The sequence below is a fragment of the Schistocerca americana genome, chromosome 2 (assembly GCF_021461395.2).
Source record: "Schistocerca americana isolate TAMUIC-IGC-003095 chromosome 2, iqSchAmer2.1, whole genome shotgun sequence".
NCBI classification, from domain to species: Eukaryota; Metazoa; Arthropoda; class Insecta; order Orthoptera; family Acrididae; genus Schistocerca; species Schistocerca americana.
Genome location: NC_060120.1, coordinates 317,815,665 through 317,839,241, shown reverse-complemented (window position 1 = coordinate 317,839,241; position 23,577 = coordinate 317,815,665). Strand labels below are relative to the sequence as shown.

At 38.9% G+C, this 23,577-nt stretch overlaps 1 protein-coding gene across 1 annotated transcript in view; it reads right to left on the bottom strand.

The window, feature by feature from the left end:
* Positions 1 to 206: 206 nt before the first annotated feature.
* Positions 207 to 23,577, bottom strand: part of LOC124595204 (eukaryotic translation initiation factor 4E-binding protein) — a 28,262-nt gene continuing 4,891 nt past the window's right edge. Inside the window, exons 2-3 of the mRNA XM_047133842.1 lie at positions 9,665 to 9,805; positions 207 to 899 (exon numbers count right to left, since the gene is read on the bottom strand). Coding sequence (XP_046989798.1) covers positions 847 to 899; positions 9,665 to 9,805 — 194 coding nt within the window. The 3' untranslated portion in view covers positions 207 to 846. The remainder of the gene's footprint in view (positions 900 to 9,664; positions 9,806 to 23,577) is intronic.

Genomic DNA, 23,577 nt, shown 5'->3' with positions numbered 1-23,577 from the left:
GAAATAGTATACAGGAATGTTCCTCATGCAATGTTGATAACATTTCTTGTTCTCTTTTCTTTGTTTTTTGCATCTTACATCACCTGAACAATTTGCACACATTTTGGGATATAAAATGAAATGAGGGTCTAGATGGGCAGGGCAAGAAGAACATGTACAATTCTAATGAGATTTAGGTAATAATAATTCAATAAGGCATTTACATGTTCTGTTAAAAATTGCTTTATTGAGATCTGGCTGAGCCTACAATCTCAATTATCACACAATTTGTATTTAAATGCACCCAGTGCACCAAATATTTTACAACCTCCAAATTTGAAGGGCAAGATGGAACATGTGCACACACTTAGGGACTAGTTCCCAGGATGGAGAAAGATTGCAGTCTTACAATAGTGACATTCTCCAACTGGCAGTTCATATCATAACATGGCACTCACATATAACTGCAATACAAACATCCATTATCCAGATAATTCCTGCTACCAAACAAGCTTCACAATTAATATACCTATTTTGCACTTATATCATTTTTATGTTTTTTCTTGGTGCTTTCTTTAAAGTAGACGTAAAAGTAAGTAAACAGATTAAACAGTAAGGTATTACAAAATTCTGTAATAAAAAGCCACACACTGTAACCCAACTATAAACTGACTTAAGCAGGGCACTCCACATGAACAATACTTTCCATCAGAATACCAGTACCAATCCCTGATCGTGAAAGTTGATTGCAAAGTAGCAAGTTGACAGTGCTATAGACAGACAGGGAGAAAACTGTTTCAGTGCAAATAGCATATGGCACTTGGCAGGATGTTGCCTGTCATGTTCTTCCACTATGTCCACAGAGCACTACAACTCAATGGCAAACTGGTCCTGGGGTTCCTCCAGAATGGGTTCCACCTCTGAAACAATATAACAAAAATTCCAAGTTCACATATTTGTAATTACGCTCATTGTTAATACTGAAAGCACTTGTGAGGAATATTATAAACATGAGAATGACCAAATATGGAATGAATAAATTTACATTTAAGTATTATTTCAATTAGTAGTGACAGGAAAATATTGCAAAAATAATAAAGCAAAAAATACAGGTTTTTTAGTGAAATAACATGAAACTGGCAAATTTTTTAATATAATTTTTCAAAAATCTGTTACTTTCCCAATAAAAATCTTATACTGAGGATGGCAGTTGTTTAATATTTGTAAACAGTAGTTAATGAATGCTGAAATGGTTTCTAATCGCAAGGATGATGTTCATCTTAAAAAAATAGTTCTTTTCATATGTAAAGAACTTTGACATGATGATGAAAATATCACCAAATTTGGCCAAAAATTCAGCACCAAATTTAGCCAAAAAACAACACATATTTTGGCAAGACACCAATACCAAATTCAGAAAAAAAACTAACAACAAATTAGACACCAACCATGGAATGTGGGGGGAGGGAGGGGCTCAAACGCAATTTTGGGGGGGGGGGGGGGGGGGGCAATCCAGCACAAAATCTGACAAAAGCCAACATCTGATTACATGCTTTTGTGCAATGAATAAGCTTTCTCTTAATGATAAATTACTCCAAAATAATATTTAATATGAAAGCAGTGAACAAAAATAGGCATAGTAGGCTAATTTACTGATATATGTTTACCACCAAAATTTGCAATAACCCTAATAGCATATGTAGCCGAAGTCAAATGTTTCAGCAGGTCATCAATATGTTTCTTCCAGTTCGGTTACTCATCAAAGCACACACCCAGATATCTTGAATATTCTGCCTTAGTAACAGACTTCTGTTCAAAGGCTATATTTATCAAAGGTGTTATGCCATATACTCTTGTTTTCTCAAAAGTTAGTGAGAAACCATTTGCAGAGAACCTCTTGAAATTTACTGAAAGACTTTATTTACAATTTCCTCAGCTAATTCTTGATTGTTGGATGTGATTACTATACTTATATCATCATCAGAAAAAACAACTAGCTTTGTATCTTCATGAAGATAAGAGTGGCAAGTCATTAACATACAGGGTGATTCAAAAAGGATACCACAACTTCGAAAATCTGTATTTAATCAAAGAAACATGATGGAACCATGGACAATTAATCGTTGTGCAGACATTCGAGTGACATCAACCTGATACTCAATCTCGTTACACACTCTCTGGTAGCATTTCCGGAGTAACAGCTCGGATAGCTGCAGTTACTCTTTCATTTAAGTGGGTATTACACGACGGTCTGCTGTGAACAGCACTGGTCTAGCGCGACGGCCATCTAGTGGTAGAACAGGTGAAACTACGAAAATTAGCAAACACATTATCTGTGCACCAGAACAGACAGCAGTTCTAAACTGCCATCAATCCGCGTATGCACACCAGGTAGTGATAACTCGCACATGCACAGAAGGGAGTATGGTAGTGCTTTCTGCTTGTTGTTGGCTTATTTTTAGGTGGCTAGTGGCTAATTTCAGATTTTCGGGTTGGGGATTTTCCGCATTTTTTCAGTAATTAGATTTTCATAAATGCAGAATTTTTTTTTCTTTTTTTTTTTATTTTTTTTCAACAGCAGACTTTTTTTATACTGGCTGTTTATAATGATAAATGGTGATTTTTGATTTGTATTGTACTGCCTTAGCTTATGAAGGTTCATGTTTGATTTGATTTCATCTGTTGCTTTATTTTAGCATGCTGGAAAGAGAAACTGGCAGTGATACGTGAGAAAGTCTGTGCAGTTACGCCCAGTGCGGCTGATAAGAACTGCAAAATTCTGAGTAGCACATACACAATTTCCAAACCCTGAAAAATAACACAAGTGCACCTTTAAGTACTGAGCATTTAAAGTTTTGCAAATTGCATGGCATACATCAACAACAACTTTTGAACTGGTGGACTGTGCTATTCTGTGGCTAAAAGCCAAACACTTAAAAGATTCCCCAGTCACCAGGAAACATAATGTTATAACCAGTCTGCAACATAACAGGGTGTGTACCGGTATTTTATTGGTGTGGTCACAAAACATATAAACATATGATTTAATTCCCACTTTCGAGAAGGTGAGAGAGCCTCCCTCATGAATGTGCCACACTTGCTAATTCCATCTTCTATTATAGACAGCAGATTCCCGAAACAGGCCATGTCCATCCTCACAGAATTCCAAAATTCTTGCGGATCTTCGGGCTTCAGTTCTTTTACAAGCAGTGAATACATTCTCCTGTCTTCATTCCTTCTTTCCAGCCAGGGTCGAACCCAGCAATGTCTGGCTTTTCGTTTTTGTCGTCGTCCTGCCCTAATCCGAAGATTTACTGTCACTGTCTGGGTAAAATCTCCAAAAACAAGTGGGTCCTCCATGTGCAAAATGTTGTATAAATGAAAATTTAGATACACATATACCTGTGTAACCAAGTACCGTAATATAAAATTAACTGCTGAGTCTGTAATTCAGAATAGTAATAACTCAAATAAGAGAATAACAATTACTTAATAAATGATGATAAAAGACAATTTCTTATTAAATAGGAACATTGAGCTCACAGAAATAATTTGAAGGAATGATGTTCCAATACATCATACGGTCCCCCTAGATTTTCGCATGGTAGAACGAACAACTTTATAAGAGATCAGACAGTTCTGTTTGCATTTCGCATGTTATTACTGTCTACTGCGCATGTGCGCCAGGTATATCCCAAGTGGATGGTGTGATGGGTCTAAGTGAGCCAGTATGTAGTTACAGATATGCCCACTTGGGGCGCTGGTGCAGAAGTGTGCGGTTTTGGCGCATCGTGTAACACGGGCATTAGTTCTTCCATGTTAGCTGGTAGAGGTGGTCGAAACACCATATCTTTAACATGGGGGGGGGGGAAGAAACACCACACAGGACACAGGTCAGGGCTTCTTGGAGATCAGTAGTGAAGTATTCTGTCATGAGCTGCCTGGTGGCAAAGCCACTGCTGTGGGTACCTTTCATTCAGATAGGCACGGACAGATAAGTGCCAATGGGTTGGTGCCTCATCCTGTCGCAATATGAATTGGCATGCTTCTTCAAGTTGAGGGAAAAGCCAATTCTGCAACATTCCCAAACAGGTACCTTCAAAGGAAAAGGGACCAAAAACTTTACTGGCTGAAATGGTGCAGAAAACATTCACCTTAGGTGAATGACATTCATGCTGGCTTCTTTCCCATGGGCTGTCAGTGCCTCATGTACAGACACTGTGCCAACTGACTTTCCCTGACGTGTGAAATGTTGTTTCACCATTAAGCACAAGCTTTGAAATGAACTGGTCATCTGTTTCCATTTGCTCAAGGACAAACTCACAGAACTCTATTCTTTCCACCTTATCAGCTTTGGAAAAGGCTTGAACCAATTGTAGACAATAAGGTTTCATTAATAATCTTTTCCTTAGGACCCTCCGAATGGTTGGTTGCAGAATTTTCAGTTCTCTGCTAGCTCAGTGGGTTGATTTTCCTGGACTGCAAGCAAATGCTTTCTGAATACAGCCAACATTTTCTTCACTCATGCATGGCTGTCCAGAACTTTTCCCTTTGCACAAACACCCTTTCTTTGTGAATTGTTTAGACCAACATACAATGCAGTACCTATCAGGAGGTTGAACACCATACTTGGTTCACTATGCATGCTGAACAAATGTAATTGATTCACTTCTGCCATACTGAATAACACAAAAAGCTTTTTGTTGAGCAGTTGCCATCCTTGCACTAACGACATAAATGAAGGTTATGTGGCTAACAGTGCTCCTAGTGAGCAAATGAGCAACCAAATGAAACTTCAGAGCCTCCCTCAATTGACAACAGAAAGCGTGCAGCTCCCCTTTTCTTCTTCGCAGAGTTTTCGATTTTCAAAGTTGCGGTGTTCCTTTTGAATCACCCTGTGTATTAAGAATACAGGACACCATTCTTGATACCTTCCCAGTTAGAGGACTCTGCCCATTTTTACATGTTACATGTACTGTTAATTTCAACCTTCTGCATTCTTTCAGTTAAATATGATCGGAACATTTATGCACGGTCCCACTCATACAATATTTAAGCTTATCCAAAAGAATTTCATGATCCACACAGACAAAAACCTCTGAGAGATCACTAAAAATCCCAATGGGTGATGTTCAGTTATTAACAACATTTAATATTTGATCAGTGAAACCATATATAGCATTTTCTGTTGAAAAGCCTATCTGAAAACCAAATTGACATTTTGTTAGTAATTAATTTTTACAAATATGGAAGCTACTCTTGAATATGTTACTATTTCAAGAATTTTGAATAAAGCTGTCAGAAGTAAGATTGGGGAAGTAGTTTTTAGCATCAGACTTACCTCGCTTTCTGTGCAATGGTTGAACAGTCTATCCGGAAAAGTGTCCTGTTTCAGTGAACTGCTACATACAGGGTCCCAATTACTGAACTATATGAAATAAAATTGTCGTAAGTTGTGAACGGTTTGCGTTAGGACATTCCAAAATGGGCAGTTGGTCATGGGGCACAATGGGAATTAGTATGCTTACAGTTGTTTGGTTTTGTGATCAAGCCCACTTTCATTTGGATGGGTTCGTCAATAAGCAAAATTGGTGCATTTGGGGGATTAAGAAACCGCATTTCGCAATCGAGAAGTCTCCTCACCCTCAACTGGCGACTGTGTGGTGTGCAATATCCAGTCAAGGAATAAAATGATTTCATTCCCACTTTCCAAAATGACTCTTGATTTCGACAACATGTGGTTCACGCAAAACGGAGCTCTACCCCATGAAAGCAGCTGAATGTTTGGTATTCTGGAGGAGCACTTTAGGGACCGCATTCTGGCTCTGGGGTACCCATAGGCCACTGGCATGGGCCTCAATTGACCACCATATTCTCCAGATCTGAACACATGCGACTCCTTTTTGTGGGCTACATTAAATACAAGGTATACAGCAATAACCCCAAAAGAGCTGAAAACAGCCATTCAGATGGTTATCGACAGCATCAATGTTCAGACACTTCAGCAGGTCATGCAGAATTTCACTATTCGTCTGCGCCACATCATCGCCAATGATGCCAGGCATATCGAACATGTCATAACCTGAATCAGAATATCTGTAGTCACATTTACATATTGAATGAAGGGTAAGCGCAGTGTAGTTTGTAACTAATTTATGTTTTTTTTTTTTTTTTTTTCATATAGTTCAATAATTGTCACCCTGTATGTGGCTGAGAATCGTACTTATCTGTTGGGAACAAACTTTTAGTACTCTGTTGGAAATGCAATCAATTCCACACGAGCTGAAACAACTACTCCACCCAAAGCAGAATGTAGGTCACAAAGCAAAAAGGTGAAAAACTGACATGCTCTACATCATTACAAAATGTCATAGTCATGAACTATGGAACAAGTATTAATGTAATGTAATGTACTCTATCTGAATGTGGCTTCTTATCAAAACAGATTTCGCATGAACAATATTTGTGAAGAGAAGAGACTATCGCCATTCTGAAATGTTCTGGCCAGCCGACTAGCCGATTCTTACCCGCAGCTGTAGGGGCGAGTTCAAATGGCTCTGACACGCGCGCGCGCGCACACACACACACTATCAATATATGCATACATGGAAACAGAGGTGGAATAGGTTCAAGAAAGACAAATTTAAACATACGATTGATCTTTCAGTTTCCACGAAAAGAAAAATGTAAAAGGCTATGTCGTGCATAATATGGAATGGGAAAAGACATTTAAACACTGTATCAGGAAACAGAGAAACGTGTAGTTCCAAATTTTTGTGGAGTGGTAGGAGAGAATGTCATAAGCAACATACTAAAAATCCTGTCCAGTGGGATGTGAGCATGCATGTGGGAGGTTGTTTGAAGGTAATTTTTTATCATTTTCTTTAATATTTCAAAAACCACTGATTGTAACAAAAATGTTTCCCAATAGAAAATTTAACTGCATTAACTATCTTAGAAAAAAAGGTCCTCTTTATTTTTTCTCAAGTAGGAACTACAGGGTGTTTCACAAAGTTATACTGATCCTCCGCAGCGAACCTTGATCCTCTGCAGCGGGCCTTAGGAATTACTGGCAACATATTGTGCAGACATGCCCTGGGGGTATTTATTTTACACAAAATGCATTAACACTAAATGGAACACAGATACTAATGCATAAGGACAGACTCTTTGTATATTTATGCACACTGTTGTACACTGCTGTAGAGGAAACTGATTCTTAGTTATCCAGTGCGGCAGCTGTAGCAACTTCCCCCAACACAAGTGCTGCTGACCGTTTGTTTTGCACACAGACTATACCTCTCCAAAATTTACTGTGCAGATCTTTCAGCTGATTGGATAAAAATAACTTCACTAAGCTTGTGTTTGTATAGTGGAGTTACTTTCAGTTTATTAGTACTTATTTGCCGTTGTTAAATGAGCTGTTATGTAAAAAAGGACAATAGCTGGAGCTGTCAACTGTCTACCATACTGAAGAGCCTGTCACAAGTGTAACGTGCTGTTGGTTTCATTGTCTCCAGTAACACTGGCTGGAATACTTTCACAGCACTCCCTGACATCTGAAGAGGCCCAGAGGCTTAAATTGTCTCCCTCTTCAGCAGATATAGGTCACCTAGATGTTATCGAACTTCAGCTATATCATTGTAAGTCATGGCAATGCTTTACAGCAGTTTATTGTTCTAGACGCGAACATAATCAGTCCCATTCCACCAGACATACTCACACCCATCTTGGAAGATATACTGTGGATGTGTAATAAGTGACTCCACTCATTGCAGCCATATTTAAAGTGCAAACAACTACTGAATGGAAGAGATTTATACAGTCTACCAGTAACACAATTAATGGTGAGAGAAGTGCAGTATCTTCCTGATCAAACATTAATTCACTATCAAGCAACAAAAACATTAGATGACTTCACAAAATGCTCTCAATGATAGACAGCAGTGAGGTGCTACAATTACCAATCCAATCCTTTCCCACCAACACAACATGATCCTCACAAATTACACACACCTCTCAGCCATTGTTTACAGGAACACATTTTGCATAAAAGCTGACTTACCAGCTGCAAATAAGTATTTATTTAATAGACTGAAAATAACTCCACTAGATTAACAGTAGCTCAGTGGTGTTATTTTATCTACTCACATAATAGAACTGGACAGGAAATGCTTGATAGTTAAGAGTGTCTGCAAAATGAAAAGCAAGCAGCACTTACGGCAAGAGAAGTTGCTTTCCTGAAAGAAAGCTACAGTTGTTGTATGGGATGACTATGAATCGATTTCCCCTCTAGCAGTGTAGAACAGTGTTTATTGATTCTGTCCATCATATGTGTGTTTTGTGTTAGTATCTGTATACCATGTAGTCCTAATGCATTTTTTTGGAAAGTAAACATCCCCAGGTATGTCTGCGTACTGCATTGCCAGTGATTTGTAAGGCACACAATGGAGGATCGGTATAACTCTGTTAAGCAGCCTGTAGTTGCTTCTTGTGACATAGTGGGGTACATAAGAGTAGGAAATCATGTGCTTGCTCTTCCAGTTGCACACCTATGAGGAGGCAAGTACACCAAATGACCACAATCAAGTGGCCTATCTTCCTCCACACTTCTATCCTCCAAAAAATTATGAAACTGACCTATAAAACACCCCCCCCCCCCCCCCCCCCCGGAAGAAACGTTCACATCCCACTGGCCAGGATTTCTCCCTACACCTATTCAAAAACCTGCGACTACGCCAATTTTTCACTAATTTTCTTTCATTGACTGGACTACTACACTAACAGCTCCAGAGTGGAAGAAGCATGAAAATAAATAAGAAAGAGGAAAAACAGGAGTTGTCATTATGAAGGCTTTCCCAGCATAATAATTGATAATATTCTTCTATGGTGTGCAGTCAGATCATAACGTCACCTTGACACAATATTTCAACGGTCCACCTGGCCGCCATCTTTAGGTGAGAGTGCTGGTACACGATCTCACCGGAGGATTCATACAGTTCGGGCGAGATTGTGTACCAGCACTCTCACCTGAAGATGGCAGCCAGGTGGACCGCTGAAATATTGTGTCAAGGTGATGTTATGATCTGGCTGCACACCCTAGAAGAATATTATCAAAAACAAGAGTTGTTTATAAGACATTACCTTGGAATAATACTCAGAGTGGGTAGTGGGGGCAAAGGAAGGGAATTTATAGCAGTTAGCATTAACAATGGATCTCAAATGTGCCTGGGTCAAGGTATCTCACACAATGATATGTTTAACTCCTGTGAATTTACTAGGAAAATTCCGAAAATCTGAAAAGACAATCACTGACAAAGAACTACTGTAATATTAATTTCATTAGAAAAAAATATTTACAGGCTTACAAGAAATCGTTTGCAGTGAGAAATCTTGTGCTATACTGAAGTGTCCTTCATACAGTTCATGCACAATTCATTGGGATAAAACTATGAGTTACAGCCCACAGAGGGCTATATAAGTGGAAATTGTGACCATACTGTAGATGTGATATGAACTGAAAGAACCGTTGGCAGTATACTTCAGTATAGTTTTCCATGCGTTCCACAACACTATGCAACTTAAATCTATAGATGAAAATGTTTAAACACTTCTTACATGAAAGCATAATTCAACCATTCATGCTACACACTCATACGCACATAAATCTGAGATTATCACGAACCTGATTTGATGTCATCCTTAGGGACATTAGCTCCCTTGATGAGGTCACTTGGAATACTTGAGAGGTTCTTTGGTGGTGTGCGTGCCAATGGGGAGTTCCTCAGCTGCATCAGGAATGCCCTGTCATACACAATTCTTGTGCCTGAAACAAACAGCAGATATAATAGATATGATTTTCTTTTACTCTGCACTTTCAAACTATATGAAGGGCATCATGAACTACGCGATTATCAGATGCTTTAAGAGTATTATGGCTAAAATGTGATTTAAAGGTAGGTTGGCTATTCTGGGTGAAGTAGTTTCATGTATGTGCAAAGGTGACTAAATGTATCACACAGCATGTCTCCAAAGACTTTCCCTAGATTACAAACACAATACACTTCTAAAACTTTACTGAATCTAGAATTTCTGAAAGTAGGAACATTCAGAAGTAATCTAGTTTTAGTAAGCGACTTACTTTCCAAAATTAACGTTCTTTGAAAATTGTTGTATTGCCTGTTGGCTTCTGTCTCTGTTTCTTCAGCTGACATCTGTTTAACAATTTTTGTGGGGTTTCATCAGCAAAAGTGACTGGCATTGTTAAAGGTTAATCCTCCATTGCTGGTGGCAGACTTTGGCACACACGTAGTGGTGAAATATGAGGAAAATAGTTGAACAAACCTTGGTCTCAGAACCTAAGACAGAAACCTACAGGCAATATGTCAGCAACTATGCATGACATCTTCAATTCGTAAAGTGTTATTTTAAGATCCGGACAATTCAACATTACGTTAGCCAAATTAAGATGGTGTGGTACATCTTTGATGGAATTTACCATTTTAGCAGTTTTGAGAACAATTCAATCTGCATCCTACAAAACAATATTTCATTAAAATCAAATGACACTGCAAGTGTAATGGTGAGTACATCGATGGAAGTGAACTCAAACGTGTATTACCATTTGCATTTAATATTTAAGTATTGAAGAATGCTCAGGGCTTTGTTCACTGCTGTCCTGGTTGTGAGGAAATTGTGTACAATGTTCATCCATGATTAAAATGCAAGCACAAAAAAATGGTGCAAATGGCTCTGAGCACTATTGGACTTAGCTTCTAAGGTCATCAGTCCCCTATAACTTAGAACTACTTAAACCTAACTAACCTAAGGACATCACACACATCCATGTCCGAGGCAGGATTCGAACCTGCGACCGTAGCGGTCGCGCGGTTCCAGACTGTAGCGCCTAGAACCGCTCGGCCACTCCGGCCGGCAAAATGCAAGCACATACTGCCCACATATACATATTCATCATCAGATTGTGTCACAGAGCACAAATAACCCATGAAAATCATCTGGGTTCACTGGCTATGTGTCAAAATGAATCTGTGGTGTAGTGACATTTTTTACAACCAACATGAATGTTTGATGTGATACAATGTTCGGAATTTTCTGCTGTGGGTATTTGCTCCGCTATTAAGCCAGAATCACTTCAGGTAAAGAAATTGATGTTGATGACTGTCCTCGACCTAGTTTCTAAAAACCTGTGGCAAAATAAATGCAAATCACTTTGGTTATGAGGAATGTACTCTATTGTTTCACAAAAAATGTTGTGTACAAGTACAGTCCACATGGACTACAGAAGCTGTTATGATTCTTGAGCCAAGTGATTCTATTGGTTTTGTTAAGATAATTGCTTTAACACCAAAATGTGCAAACGTAGCATCCTTCCCATGAGTTCACACATCTATTCTGTAAAAATCAAATCCACTTTTCAAAAGCATGATGGAAACAGGACATATGTTGCAAGATGGCGGCGTATATGAATGTAGTGGCAAATCGCTCCGTGAATATCGGTAGATTACCGTCAGTGAATTGTATGCTATGTGCAAAAAAGTGATAAAAGGTGTTAAAATATGTGTAGTGGCGCATAAATGGTATCATTCTTGTTGTTTCGTGGAAGCAAATCTCGGTCAACATAGGCCTACATGTGACTGTGGAACTGAGTGCAACGGTCTTGAAACTGCATTTGAAATGTGCAACGCTGGACTCGAAATAATGTGAGGGAAGAACTGCAAAGTGACTTAAGTAAAGCTAGACAATATGCAGAAATGCTGAAAAGTTTGATCGACTATATGGACCTTCCCACAGATACGCAAACAGGCAAACGAGAGTGTGTATATATTAGGCCTAAGAAAATCTCTCGACCTGTCTTAAATACCAATGTTTTTCGTGTTCCACTAATGAACAAATACGATGTTCTAAGTGCAGACAGCTCAGAATCACGGACAAATAATCTCAGTGTAACAGGTAACTGCTCGGAAAGATCTGTTGAACAAAAAAGTGCCAGCAGAAACACGTTACCATCAAATACTATTAAACGAAAAAATCGCGTGAGAGCAACTTGTAATAAAACTGAACACGAGACAAAAAAGGAAACAGAGAAGAAGAAGGAAGAAATATACATATTATCGACGAGTCATGGCAAGGGACTGGCTACAATCATGTCTGATATGCAGTCCGAATATAAAGTGATTGGAATTTCGAAACCTGGTGCTCCTCTACGAGAAGTGCTGAAAAACTGTGAAAGTTCCGTGAAAAGCGACGTCAACTGTGTCATAATCGGAGGGGGAAACGATGTCTATAAAAATGAAAGCAGCCTTGCTGTAAGAACACTGAAAGAATCGCTAGGAAAAATTTCACAGGCGAAGGTATTTGTTGTACACATTCCCTACAGACACGACTTAAGGGAAGACTCGTGTGTAAACAAAGAAATCATCGCGACAAATCGGAAATTCAGGAAGATTTGTAGCGGTTTTGTGCACACAACTTTCATTGAAGCAACGAGTTCAGTAAGAGAGCATTTTACAAGACATGGACTGCACAGAAACAACCTAGGCAAGAAAGTGCTGGCGAAAGAAATTCTCCAGGTGATAAAGACAGCAGGAGTGGGTGCCTATGTAAAAATAGCACTACCTGCAACAGGTTTTCTGCCAATGACAACAGAAAAGAAAAGTGCACCAACAGCATATGAGGAAGAAACATCTGCAGATACACCCTATGATGAAAAAATTACAACTGTGCAAACATATAAAGCGTCACAGTCACCAGTGGCATTATCAGTAGCAGCAGTGGAAAAGGAAGTAACAGTAGCATCAACAGCAGAAGTTTCACCAGCAACAGTAACTATAGTGCCTCTAAAAGGAGAAATGAGAATTGCAGCAGGAGAAGCAGCATCAAGTGTTACGTGTAGACGGAAAACAGCACCTCCTGTCCGTCTAAATGATTTTTTAGTGGAAGGCAGCAGGATGAAGCAGCCCAGGAGATAAGTAGTGTAACAAATTTCACAACACCTCACCAAAACGTTCAATCTAAAATAAACAACAATTATGATCTTAAAATTTGCTATCTGAGTGAACATTGGGTTACTGAGAGTGTACTTACAGTTGTCAAACTTGATAACTATAATGTAGCAAATAGTTACTGTAGAAAACTGCATATAAGAGGTGGTGTGGCAATATATATTAATCAGTCATTCAGCTGCTCCATTGTTAAGTTGGACCTAGATTATTTATGTGAGGAACAGAACTTTGAAGCCACTGGTATAGTTATGGACAGTCTTAAGTTAGTAATAGTATCCCTTTACAGGTCACCTAAGGGTATCATCAATGTATTTCTAGAAAAATTGGACATGCTGTTAGATGTACTAAGAGGGACCAGATGGTTGCATTATGACATAGTAATTGGTGGAGATCTGAATGCAGATTTTGATATAACAACACATAAACGTACTGTGACTGAATTGAAAAACCTTTTAAGACAGTGCAATTTGCACTCAATCAATAACAGGCCCACAAGAGATAAAGCATGTCTTGACAATATTTTTGTCAACTTTAAAACTACAGAAGAATCATGTGCTGTTACAGCGTTTCCATTTTCAGATCATGACTCTGTATCTTTAAACTATACAAGTAGGTTCTGTATTGATAATAGTAATATTCCTAACCCTGTCCCAAAAGTTATAATCACCAGGCCTGTCACAGATGACAAAATTGTTCAGCTCTGTAAGTCCCTTGCTGAGAGAGACTGGTTCAACCAATGTCGCGGTGACACAAGTTATAGTCTTAGTGCTGATTTGTCAGGGAAACTATTATTTGAGAGATTTTTTAAAACATTTCTGACACAATTTAATGACAATATCCCCATAAAGAAATGCAAATTAACTGACAAAGGCTTTACAAACAGGGCTACAAACAGACAAAATTCATGGTTAACTAAACAATTATCAAGTATGAAAAACCAAGTTATGGTGTTGCACAATATATGTAGCAATCAGAAAACAGAACATGCCAGATTAGCCTATATAAAATGCAGGAATGAGTATAAAAAAGCCATCGTGGAAGCCAAAAAAGCACATAATTTCAATACCATTGATAATTCTACAAATAAGTGCAAAGCTGCATGGAAATTAATAAATGGTGTTGCTAAAGATGTAAGAAGCAAAAAAATTAATATAAGTCCCCAAAAATTCAATGATTTCTTTATTAAATCTGTTGAAAATGTAGGAAATACTATAATCAAACCTGATATCAATTCATCAGAGTTACTTTCTAAAAATGTTTGCAGAACACCAACAGACACAGGTACGTTTATGTTCTCCGAGGTCTCACCTAGTCATGTCCTAAGCATTGTAAAACGGATGAAATCTTCAGACAGTGTAGATATATACGACATATCCTGTAATTTACTAAAGAAAGTAATAGACTATATTGTGTACCCCTTAACATTCTGTATAAATAAATGCATATCTGAAGGATATTTTCCCGAAGAACTCAAAGTGGCTAGGGTAATTCCAATATATAAAAAGGGAGATATGAACTCACCTTGCAGTTACAGACCAATCTCCATAGTCCCAGCTTTTTCTAAAATACTGGAATGTGTAATTTACCAACAGCTATCTGTTTATTTTGAAAAATTAGGAATAATTAGTGAATCTCAGTATGGTTTTAGGAAAAAGTTGTCTACTGTGGATGCTATAGACTTTGTAGTCAAATACTTATATCAAGTGTTTGAGGATAAGGGCTATGCTCAACTCACATTTTGTGATCTAAGCAAAGCTTTTGACTGTGTAAAGCATAAGCCACTCCTAGAAAAACTGGAATTCTATGGCATTAGACATAACAGCCTTAAATTAATAAAATCATATCTTCAGAATCGTAAGCAAGTTGTTTGTGTAGGGAGGGAATTGTCGAGTATAGAGCAAGTCAAGGTAGGTGTTCCGCAGGGATCTGTGCTGGGCCCCTTTTTGTTCCTGATAATGATAAATGATCTGCCGTCATTTATCAAGTCCACCACTGTGTTGTATGCAGATGATACAACATTTCTTCATGCTAGTGAGGATTTCAATAGCCTTAAAACTTGTGCAGCAAAGACAATTGACCAAGCATCCTATTGGTTCAAGGCAAATGGATTCCTGCTGAATGAAAACAAAACACAGCAGATGGTCTGTAGTCTTAGAGACAAGCTTCTGTCAGACGATCCAAGTTATGTCAAATTTTTGGGGGTATACATTGATAAATTATCTTGGGGTCAACATGTACAATATATTAGTGGTAAATTGTCTAGAGTTATTTACCTGTTAAGGCGACTTATGGATTGTGTTCCTGAAAAATATGTTAGAACATCCTATTTTTCATTCTTTCAGAGTATAATAACATATGGAATTATTTTGTGGGGGAACTCTAGCTGTGTACATGACATATTAATACTGCAGAAAAAAAGCTATTAGGATAATTACTGGTTCTGCATATAAGGCACACTGTAAACCATTGTTCTGTGAACAGAAAATCATGACTGTTATAAACTTGTACATATACTATGTTCTAATTTATACGAAGAAGAAATTACCAGAAACAAAAACCAGAGAAAATGTACACAGCCACAATACAAGAAGGAATAGGTGCCTCTATATTCCTTACCACAGGTTGTCAAAGTCACTCAACAGCTACGAAATCATGGGGTACAAATTATTTAATAAACTTCCTCAATCTGTTCAAGAATTACCTGAACAATTATTCAAACAAACAATTCATGACTGGCTAGTCCTCCACCCATTCTATGACATAAGAGAATTTATCAACTGTAATATAATACTATAATGTTAACAAGAAACCTGTGGTTTCTTTCAAACTATTAATTGTATTTTAGTATGTATATGACATTGTCTATTGCTGTAATGGCAGAATGACAATAAAATTATTATTATTATTATTATTATTATTATCATAGGAAAGAGAAAAAAATTACAATGGAAAAGGGCTTCTAAACAGCTAGAGCACTCATTACACTGCTATTGTGCCATGGATATGAAAGGTCCGCAGCTGTGTTGAATGTCACACACCAACTGTAGAATGTGATTTCCTATTCTATCCTGCTTATATACGTCGTTATAACCACAGGGAAGCATTACTGTGAGAGCTGAATATTTTATTTAAAAATTAATAATACCGTAGGTGTTGTTAATTTGTATTTATAAACAAGTGACTGATTTTGCTAATCTACACAGCTTAAGTTTTTCCACAGCGTTTATTACCTGCTGTTATAATTTAGCGCAAGTGTGAAAACTTTATTGCACATATGCGGGATAATTTAGCGCAAGTGTGAAAATTTTATTGCACCTATGTGGGTAAATGAGTTAAAGTAATACGAAGTCAAATAAATGCAGTGAAAATTTACACATGGTTTACCTCCGGCAAAGACCTCCCCAAACTCTCTGTAGCCTAAAGTATGAGAAATTTTCTCCTACAGTTACATCATCAGTTTTCTACCACTTCAGTCTGCACATTCGAAAACAGCCTCCACGTGTATAATGCACTGCCTTACGAAAGGAAAGAAGTCGAAAACATATTTCGCATACAATAAGGTGAAGTGTACTTACGCTACTACAAGTTACGCAGAATAATTTCCAAACTATTTTTTTCTATTTAGAGTCCCAGAATGACAAAAAGCACATTAAATTATTATTGTCGTAAAGCAACATAAGGCAACGATCAATACGAATTTATATTCTAGCTTGAGCGCTTCGGTTCGGGCCACGTGGTCGAAGCTACACCTCGAATCGCGCCATGTTTGCTCCGTTTCGTTTATCTCTCTCTCTCTCTCTCTCTGCAAGTTTTATTTCTGTCTCCGCGTTTGTTTACCGCTCCTACCAAAAAAGAACATTCGAGTAATCCCAAGGTCGTTGTTTGTGTTGGTTTGCTAACTGTTCGCAGTTTACTGCTCGCCACTACGCGAAGGTCAAAGGCAGAAAGCAGGAGCAAACGTACTTAAGAGTATCCTGTTTATCAAGGATTTTGCAGTCGTCCACTTAACTGAGTACCGTTTAGCACGGTATAATGTTCGCTGCATTCAGAGTATTACTACAAAGGTTTCGGTTCACAAGAAAGTACTGTAGGCTTATAGAGGAGACCGAACGATAGCTTGAGCCGCGAAATATTAATTTTGATTACGGTACTGAAGACTTTCGTGACTTGGAATACTAATGTGCAATAGCGTTCACTTCGCAAAAGTTTTTCCAATATCTTACGCCCTGTGACGAGGTAACTATTCTAGTCGCTACAAATAAGGATTCTGAGATTGATCTTATATTTACTTAGATATTATATTTCACGCGGTCGGTACAGTGTATGTAACTCAACATAAATAAACTATACCGAAGAATTCCATCAATCGTATGCGATCGACAGCATTGACATACGGGTTCGGCATTTAGCATCAGGTTTGTTTTTCTCCTGCTGTAGTAATACAGAATGTTCCAATCAGTGAATAGTTTTTAATGTGCGATGTTTTTGCTTTAGTTTGTATCATATGTAGTGACGAATAACTCAACAAGGCAAACTTAAAAAGCAAAAATAACCCTTTCTTTGTTTTTAAACGAAGGAAGGTAAAAGATATAACATCTTTTGGTAGCCTTTAACTAAGATGATCTATGAAGAAATTTCCTCTTTTACGTTTAAGTTTCAGTAAGCTCACCTACGTTTGCGCCGTCAAACTTCCTTTAGCGAAGTGTATATGATGCTCTTAAAATTTCTTAAAATCAGTATAAATATACTTACTGACTGATGAGCAAAAGCTGAAATTTTCACCACAGTCTAGTACATCCCATCCGAAAAGGGAAAACACGTGCTGCCTGTGAGATCTCAACGTCTCGTGCGTGCCGTTACTCTTGCTGAAACAGCAGCACTTCAGCGACATTTACCCAAGGTCGAGTGTAGCCTCGATTGGGCACGATTCCGTAGAATCGCACCGTATCCGCACTGTCACACGTGTCTACGGTTTTACTACTGTCCCGTCGCTGACGGTAATAATGGAAACATGGATTACCAATTAGTATTTGCGTTATCGTAAGCACAACAGTGACATAAATGAAATTTTCCTCCATGTCGAGTGGAAAATTCATGGCGTGTTATATGAGGAACGTATTCAATTACACCCTTCGAATAAGCACTTAGACGGTTGACAAAAGTGTCGACGCGAAACAAGTACACGACACATTGTGACTATCGATGAGCAAAACGCCGCTACCACGTAATGCAACGATTGTTTCAAACGTTGTACGAACTGATTTTATTAGAAACAGTATATATCTGTAATTTTATTTTGGAAAACTTGTAACTGAATCAGTGATGATTCAAATACAGTAATAAGTTACTGCACAAGTTATATGTTTCGAGCTTAGCACGATGTGTTTCAGAAATTATTCCCATTTTCGAGTGCTGCGCGAGTTGTAATTTTCTGGTGTTAATATCAGCGAGCACGTTCTTTGCGCGAAAAAGGAGACAAGTATCTGTATATCTAGACACACATGAACTTCTCAAACGCGTTGTAGCCTACTACCCAGGAAGCTAAGTATCTGGTGCTGTAATTTACTATTTAAGGCATAACATTTCCATAATTCTATTTCTTCATATTTTACTTGCAGCTGGTTAAAGATGGCATACCGAATAAATTTTTTCAATTCAGTTTTATTTAGTACTACCAGTGAGACAGATTCTTGACGATTTCTTGACCATAATAATGCTGTCATTGTTTTAAGCTGATTAGGAACAAGAGCGCTGGTCTTCTGTTTGTGTGCTTTCAGGCTGTTTATGGATAACAGTGGCATGGTAAACACCAGTCTTCATGTAAAACTACCGCCCACCAGTGGGCGTTCTAGCTTTTATGATGGATGATGGGCAGTTAAAGATATTTTCATTAGGGTTTCATTACATACTGACGAAGTACTTGGTACGGTAAGTAATAATAATAATAATAATAATAATAATTATTATTATTATTATTTGCTTTACTTGCTGCAACTATACTTTATAAATTTTGTAACACAAAGTTACTTTCTTACTTTATAAGTCATCATTGCTGTAGAACTGATGGGCAGTTAAAAATTTTACTGCTAACAAAGATACAAAAGTGGGCGGTAGGCAAAAAAGGGTGACTACACCCGATGTACACGTTTAGGTGCGTGCACATTGCTCGTGTGCTTGTGAGACTCGCGAGTAGAGCCGTGCATCGCGCCACATTTAAGGTGGATTTCCACTTGTCGGAACGTCACCGTCACGTAATGGTCAAGGCTCAGAGGAATTCCTGAGCATTCATACTTCACGGCACGTCAACGTCGTAGTTCATGGTAGCCCGTAATAAAATGTCGAAATTTAGTTTAAAGCAGCTCGCAATGATTGCTATTGCACTCTATGATGAGGAACAGGAGCAACGAGCAATAAGAGTGTGATTAAAAAAAATGTTAAAAAATCGAGACTGTGAAGGGGAATTCCACACTTTTCACAAGGGGCTGGACGATTAGGAGTCATCGTTCTATAAATATTTCAGAACGTATAAACAACGGTTTTTTACCTATTAAGCAAGATACAAAAAAAAAAAAAATTACGAAGAGAAGTGGAAGATTTAGGTGTTCAATATCATCATGGCAGAAGCTGATGATATGCCTAAGGTATGTCTACATGGACCGTTTTGCTGAACTAAACAAAACAAATATGGGAGTGTCACTTCCCGGCAGCAACTGAGAAATATATCACGTGACTCCGTGAATGGCTCGTCGAAACATTCTTCCCGAGAAACGTTGACGTTACGTGTGGTGGTGGTGGTGGTGGTGGTTAGTGTTTAACGTCCCGTCGACAACGAGGTCATTAGAGACGGAGCGCAAGCTCGGGTTAGGGAAGGATTGGGAAGGAAATCGGCCGTGCCCTTTCAAAGGAACCATCCCGGCATTTGCCTGAAACGATTTAGGGAAATCACGGAAAACCTAAATCTGGATGGCCGGAGACGGGATTGAACCGTCGTCCTCCCGAATGCGAGTCCAGTGTGCTAACCACTGCGCCACCTCGCTCGGTGACGTTACGTGTCAATGACGTTCCGTTGACGGCGTGTGTGAATGCCGTAATTTGAATTACATATGAGAATCTTGCGAAGTGACGGTGACGTTCCATCAAGTGTGAATCCACCTTTACTCGCCAGAGACCTCCTGGGGCCCACCGCTCCATTCTGCTGCCCGCACCGGGGGGGGAGTCGAGCTCAGTTGTACCGGGAGCAGACAGCTGGAGCGAGCCCCAATGAGCTTTCGAGACCCACGGCTCTTTCGGGTACCCGGCCAAGGTCGAGTGTCGAAGGGGTCGGTGCAACAAGGAAACGAACAGCAGAAACAAAGCGGGAATGACAGGCCACACTCGAGCGTTAACAGCTTTGTGAATCGCCTGCACTCCTCTGGGAATCGTGAAGGTTCGATATGCTAGAAAGAGGCTGTTCTTGAGCCTCTGTAAAGAAAAGATAACGCGTAATGTAAAATAAGAGGTGTATCACCGTAATAAGTAATACAATAATGAACTTAGTACATGGAACTCTTCATTGGTTTATACAATTCGTCCTTTTTTCTGCTCCTTTCTAAAGCCTTTACCTTTCTGAGCTCTTTTATGAAACTTGATCTCAAATTTTGTAGTTAAGTTTTCATTACACTTTGCTCAACAGTTTTATATCGTCTAGGAATGTTTCAACACCCTCTTCGTACACCCTAATTTTTATATTCTTCGTCGTGTACAGTTCCTGGGTGATTTTTCACAAAAAGATCTTTTGTGGTACAATTTTATAAGTTTTCGGTGTGGTCTACTCCTTCACGATACTGAAAGCAACTAGACCTTGTTGTGATGTGCAGGAAAACTCGTGGACTGTTGCGACACTTGAATAACTGCAAAGCTTCTCCTAGTTAGTCAGAATAATAGTAGTGGCAACCTTCCGGCGTCTTGGAGAAGGGTGTAAAATGAGCACAAAAGATCTGTGGCCATTCATCTAAGGGGCAGGAGAATGCTTTCTAGATCTTGCACACACTGCCACAAATAGAAGCGCAGTAACCCACTCCAAGTGCAAGAGATGTGCTTCTTCACCTCACCAACAATTTCTCGCTATGAAAAAGAAACAGCAGACGAACACCGTGTGGCCGTGGTACCCCACATGCTGCAGGATATGGAGGATGGTGCGAGCGTATGTACAACTTGAACATAAGCGTAAGATAAAGGGCGTTATTTTACTCTTATAAAGCACTGAATACCATCAGAGTTGCTGTGCTAAAATCGGGTCCTGCTTGATGTCGAGTCCCTGTTGTTGGAGAAAAGTGCTACAAATGTACGGGACGAAAGTAACTAACATGAGCAGGTTAGGGATATTTACAAGCCACCTCTTGAACGTTACGTTCGTTACCGATATGGTGGCAAATGTGAAAAAGTCCGAATAGAACTGTTGTCTCCATACAACAACCACTCCTTCAACACTGTTCTATGCCACACCCTCGAGGAAAAATGGTTGCAGGAATATTGTCGTAATGTTCACCCATCGTTGGAATCAACGAAACTTATTTGAAAAGGAATGAACACGTGCAGGACTCACGGTTGCTGTCTACCGCGAAGCAGCACGTTGAGACTCGCTGGAATGCTTCGTGTTTCACGCAAAAATCCGTCTTTATGCATCATGAACAAACTGCTGAAGTTTTACGTGAATTCGGAAAATGGGAATTGACGATTTATTTTCTCGAAGCATTTCAAGGGGATACCAAGGTTGTGGAAGCTGACAGTTCCTTGTGCCATGGGTGTACCAGCTACAGGACTACTGTGTTGAGAACAGTAAGGTAAGCACTCGCAAATATGCAAAACGACGCGTCTATAAATGAAATTTATATTTTGGTTACATATTTTAAACACTGGATAAAGATCGTGTTTAAAGATGACGATGTGCCTCAATATGTCAAACATATGCCGCGAAGCAGCAGTACTGAAAGCAGGAGCCTGAAACCTCCTAAGCGAAAAAATGGAAATAAGGTGAATGAATTTGTTTGCATTATTTCTGGTACTACAGGTGCGTCATCTAAAGCAACTATTGTTAACTGAGAGAGGGGAAGTTTATGCCTCTGCACGTTCCACATGAGCTGACCTACGAGGTAACTGCGATGGTAAGTAAATATTTTATCAGTACTGACGCCCTGATCATGTATTTGTGAAAAGACGGAAATTTATGTGAACAATGCACCAAATTTATTAACCCTAAGCGATATAACATATTTGTCCTCCATGCTGATATGATGTAATATGTGCAAAACATCGTACAGAGAACGAAGCCTCACCATCGGCGCCTTCAAATCGTGTTAAGTGTGTGCAATGTGAGAACAGTACTGCCGTTAATATATCCTTTTAACTTCAGTGTGTGCCTACAAAAACTTTGAAATACTTGCCATTTCCTCATACAGTATTCCACAAATTCAGTAACTGGTAGGGGGACCTTTAACCCTTAACTACTATAGATTGTCTCTCAGACCGCTAGTTTTTTGTCTTGTGATACTTCACGCACCGCCGGCAAGCTACACGTGCCAGAAATCTGGCAGCGTTGTTGCAATTTGTTTTCTTATTTTTGGGCCTTGAGAGGTCTCATAGACGTACCATAGTGTTTGTGCACCGTGTTTTTGTTGAACGTTATCGTTTCTTCGTGGTGAGGAAAGCTAGAGCTTCTATGCAACGTTTTCCATGCGAGACTGATGTGGGTGTCCAAGAAAGCCTTAGTGAATTCTCATAGTAAGACTTTGACGACAGTGATAATGAACCTGATTTCGATTATTTAGTGATCACGATGCTAATTAGTAGAAGGAAACGGATAGTGATGAAGATGTGACATCTGATGACGATAGAGAAGCGTACTTCTTCTGTAAGAACATAAGTATGTTTTCCATGGAGAAAACAGAAGCAGGTAACTAACGTAAGAATAAAGCAACCCAGTATCGTCTTTACCTGCCTGGGCTGCTGCACATTCCGAAAGGTCTCTGACAAAACTTGCTGTTCTGCAGATAAGAGTCTCAAATACAGAAACAAGTTTTTGAAAAACGAAAAACATGAGCCTTTTGTTGTCCTTGTACGAAGTGGAAAACAAGATATCCGTGTCAACAGTGTGGTGTTTCGATTTGGCTGGAGAGTTGTAAGAGAGTCTCCGAGAAATGCATGCAGACTGAAAGCAATTAAAATTTTATTCAGGGCCTCAGAAGTAAACATAAGGCAATTACATTCGTCTTCATTTTCGAAATAAATTTTTGACAAAATTTCTTCCTTGATGGAATAATCGCCCGAGGCTGAAACGATGAGTAGTAAACTCAAAGCAGATTCCAAATACAATTTGCCACAACTGAAATTTGTTCTTCCATACAGTTACGTTGCGAATATGCAGTAACATCTTCCTGACGGTAATCTAAGAGCGACTAGAGAGGTAACTATGTCCTGTCTTTTAGTAGTGCATAAAATAAACTGCAAATTTCGCTGTGTTTTAGTTTTAAAAGTGTTTTAAATTCTGCATTGTTTAAAAAATGCAAATCTCCATAAAGTCTGTTTCCAAGAAGTGTAA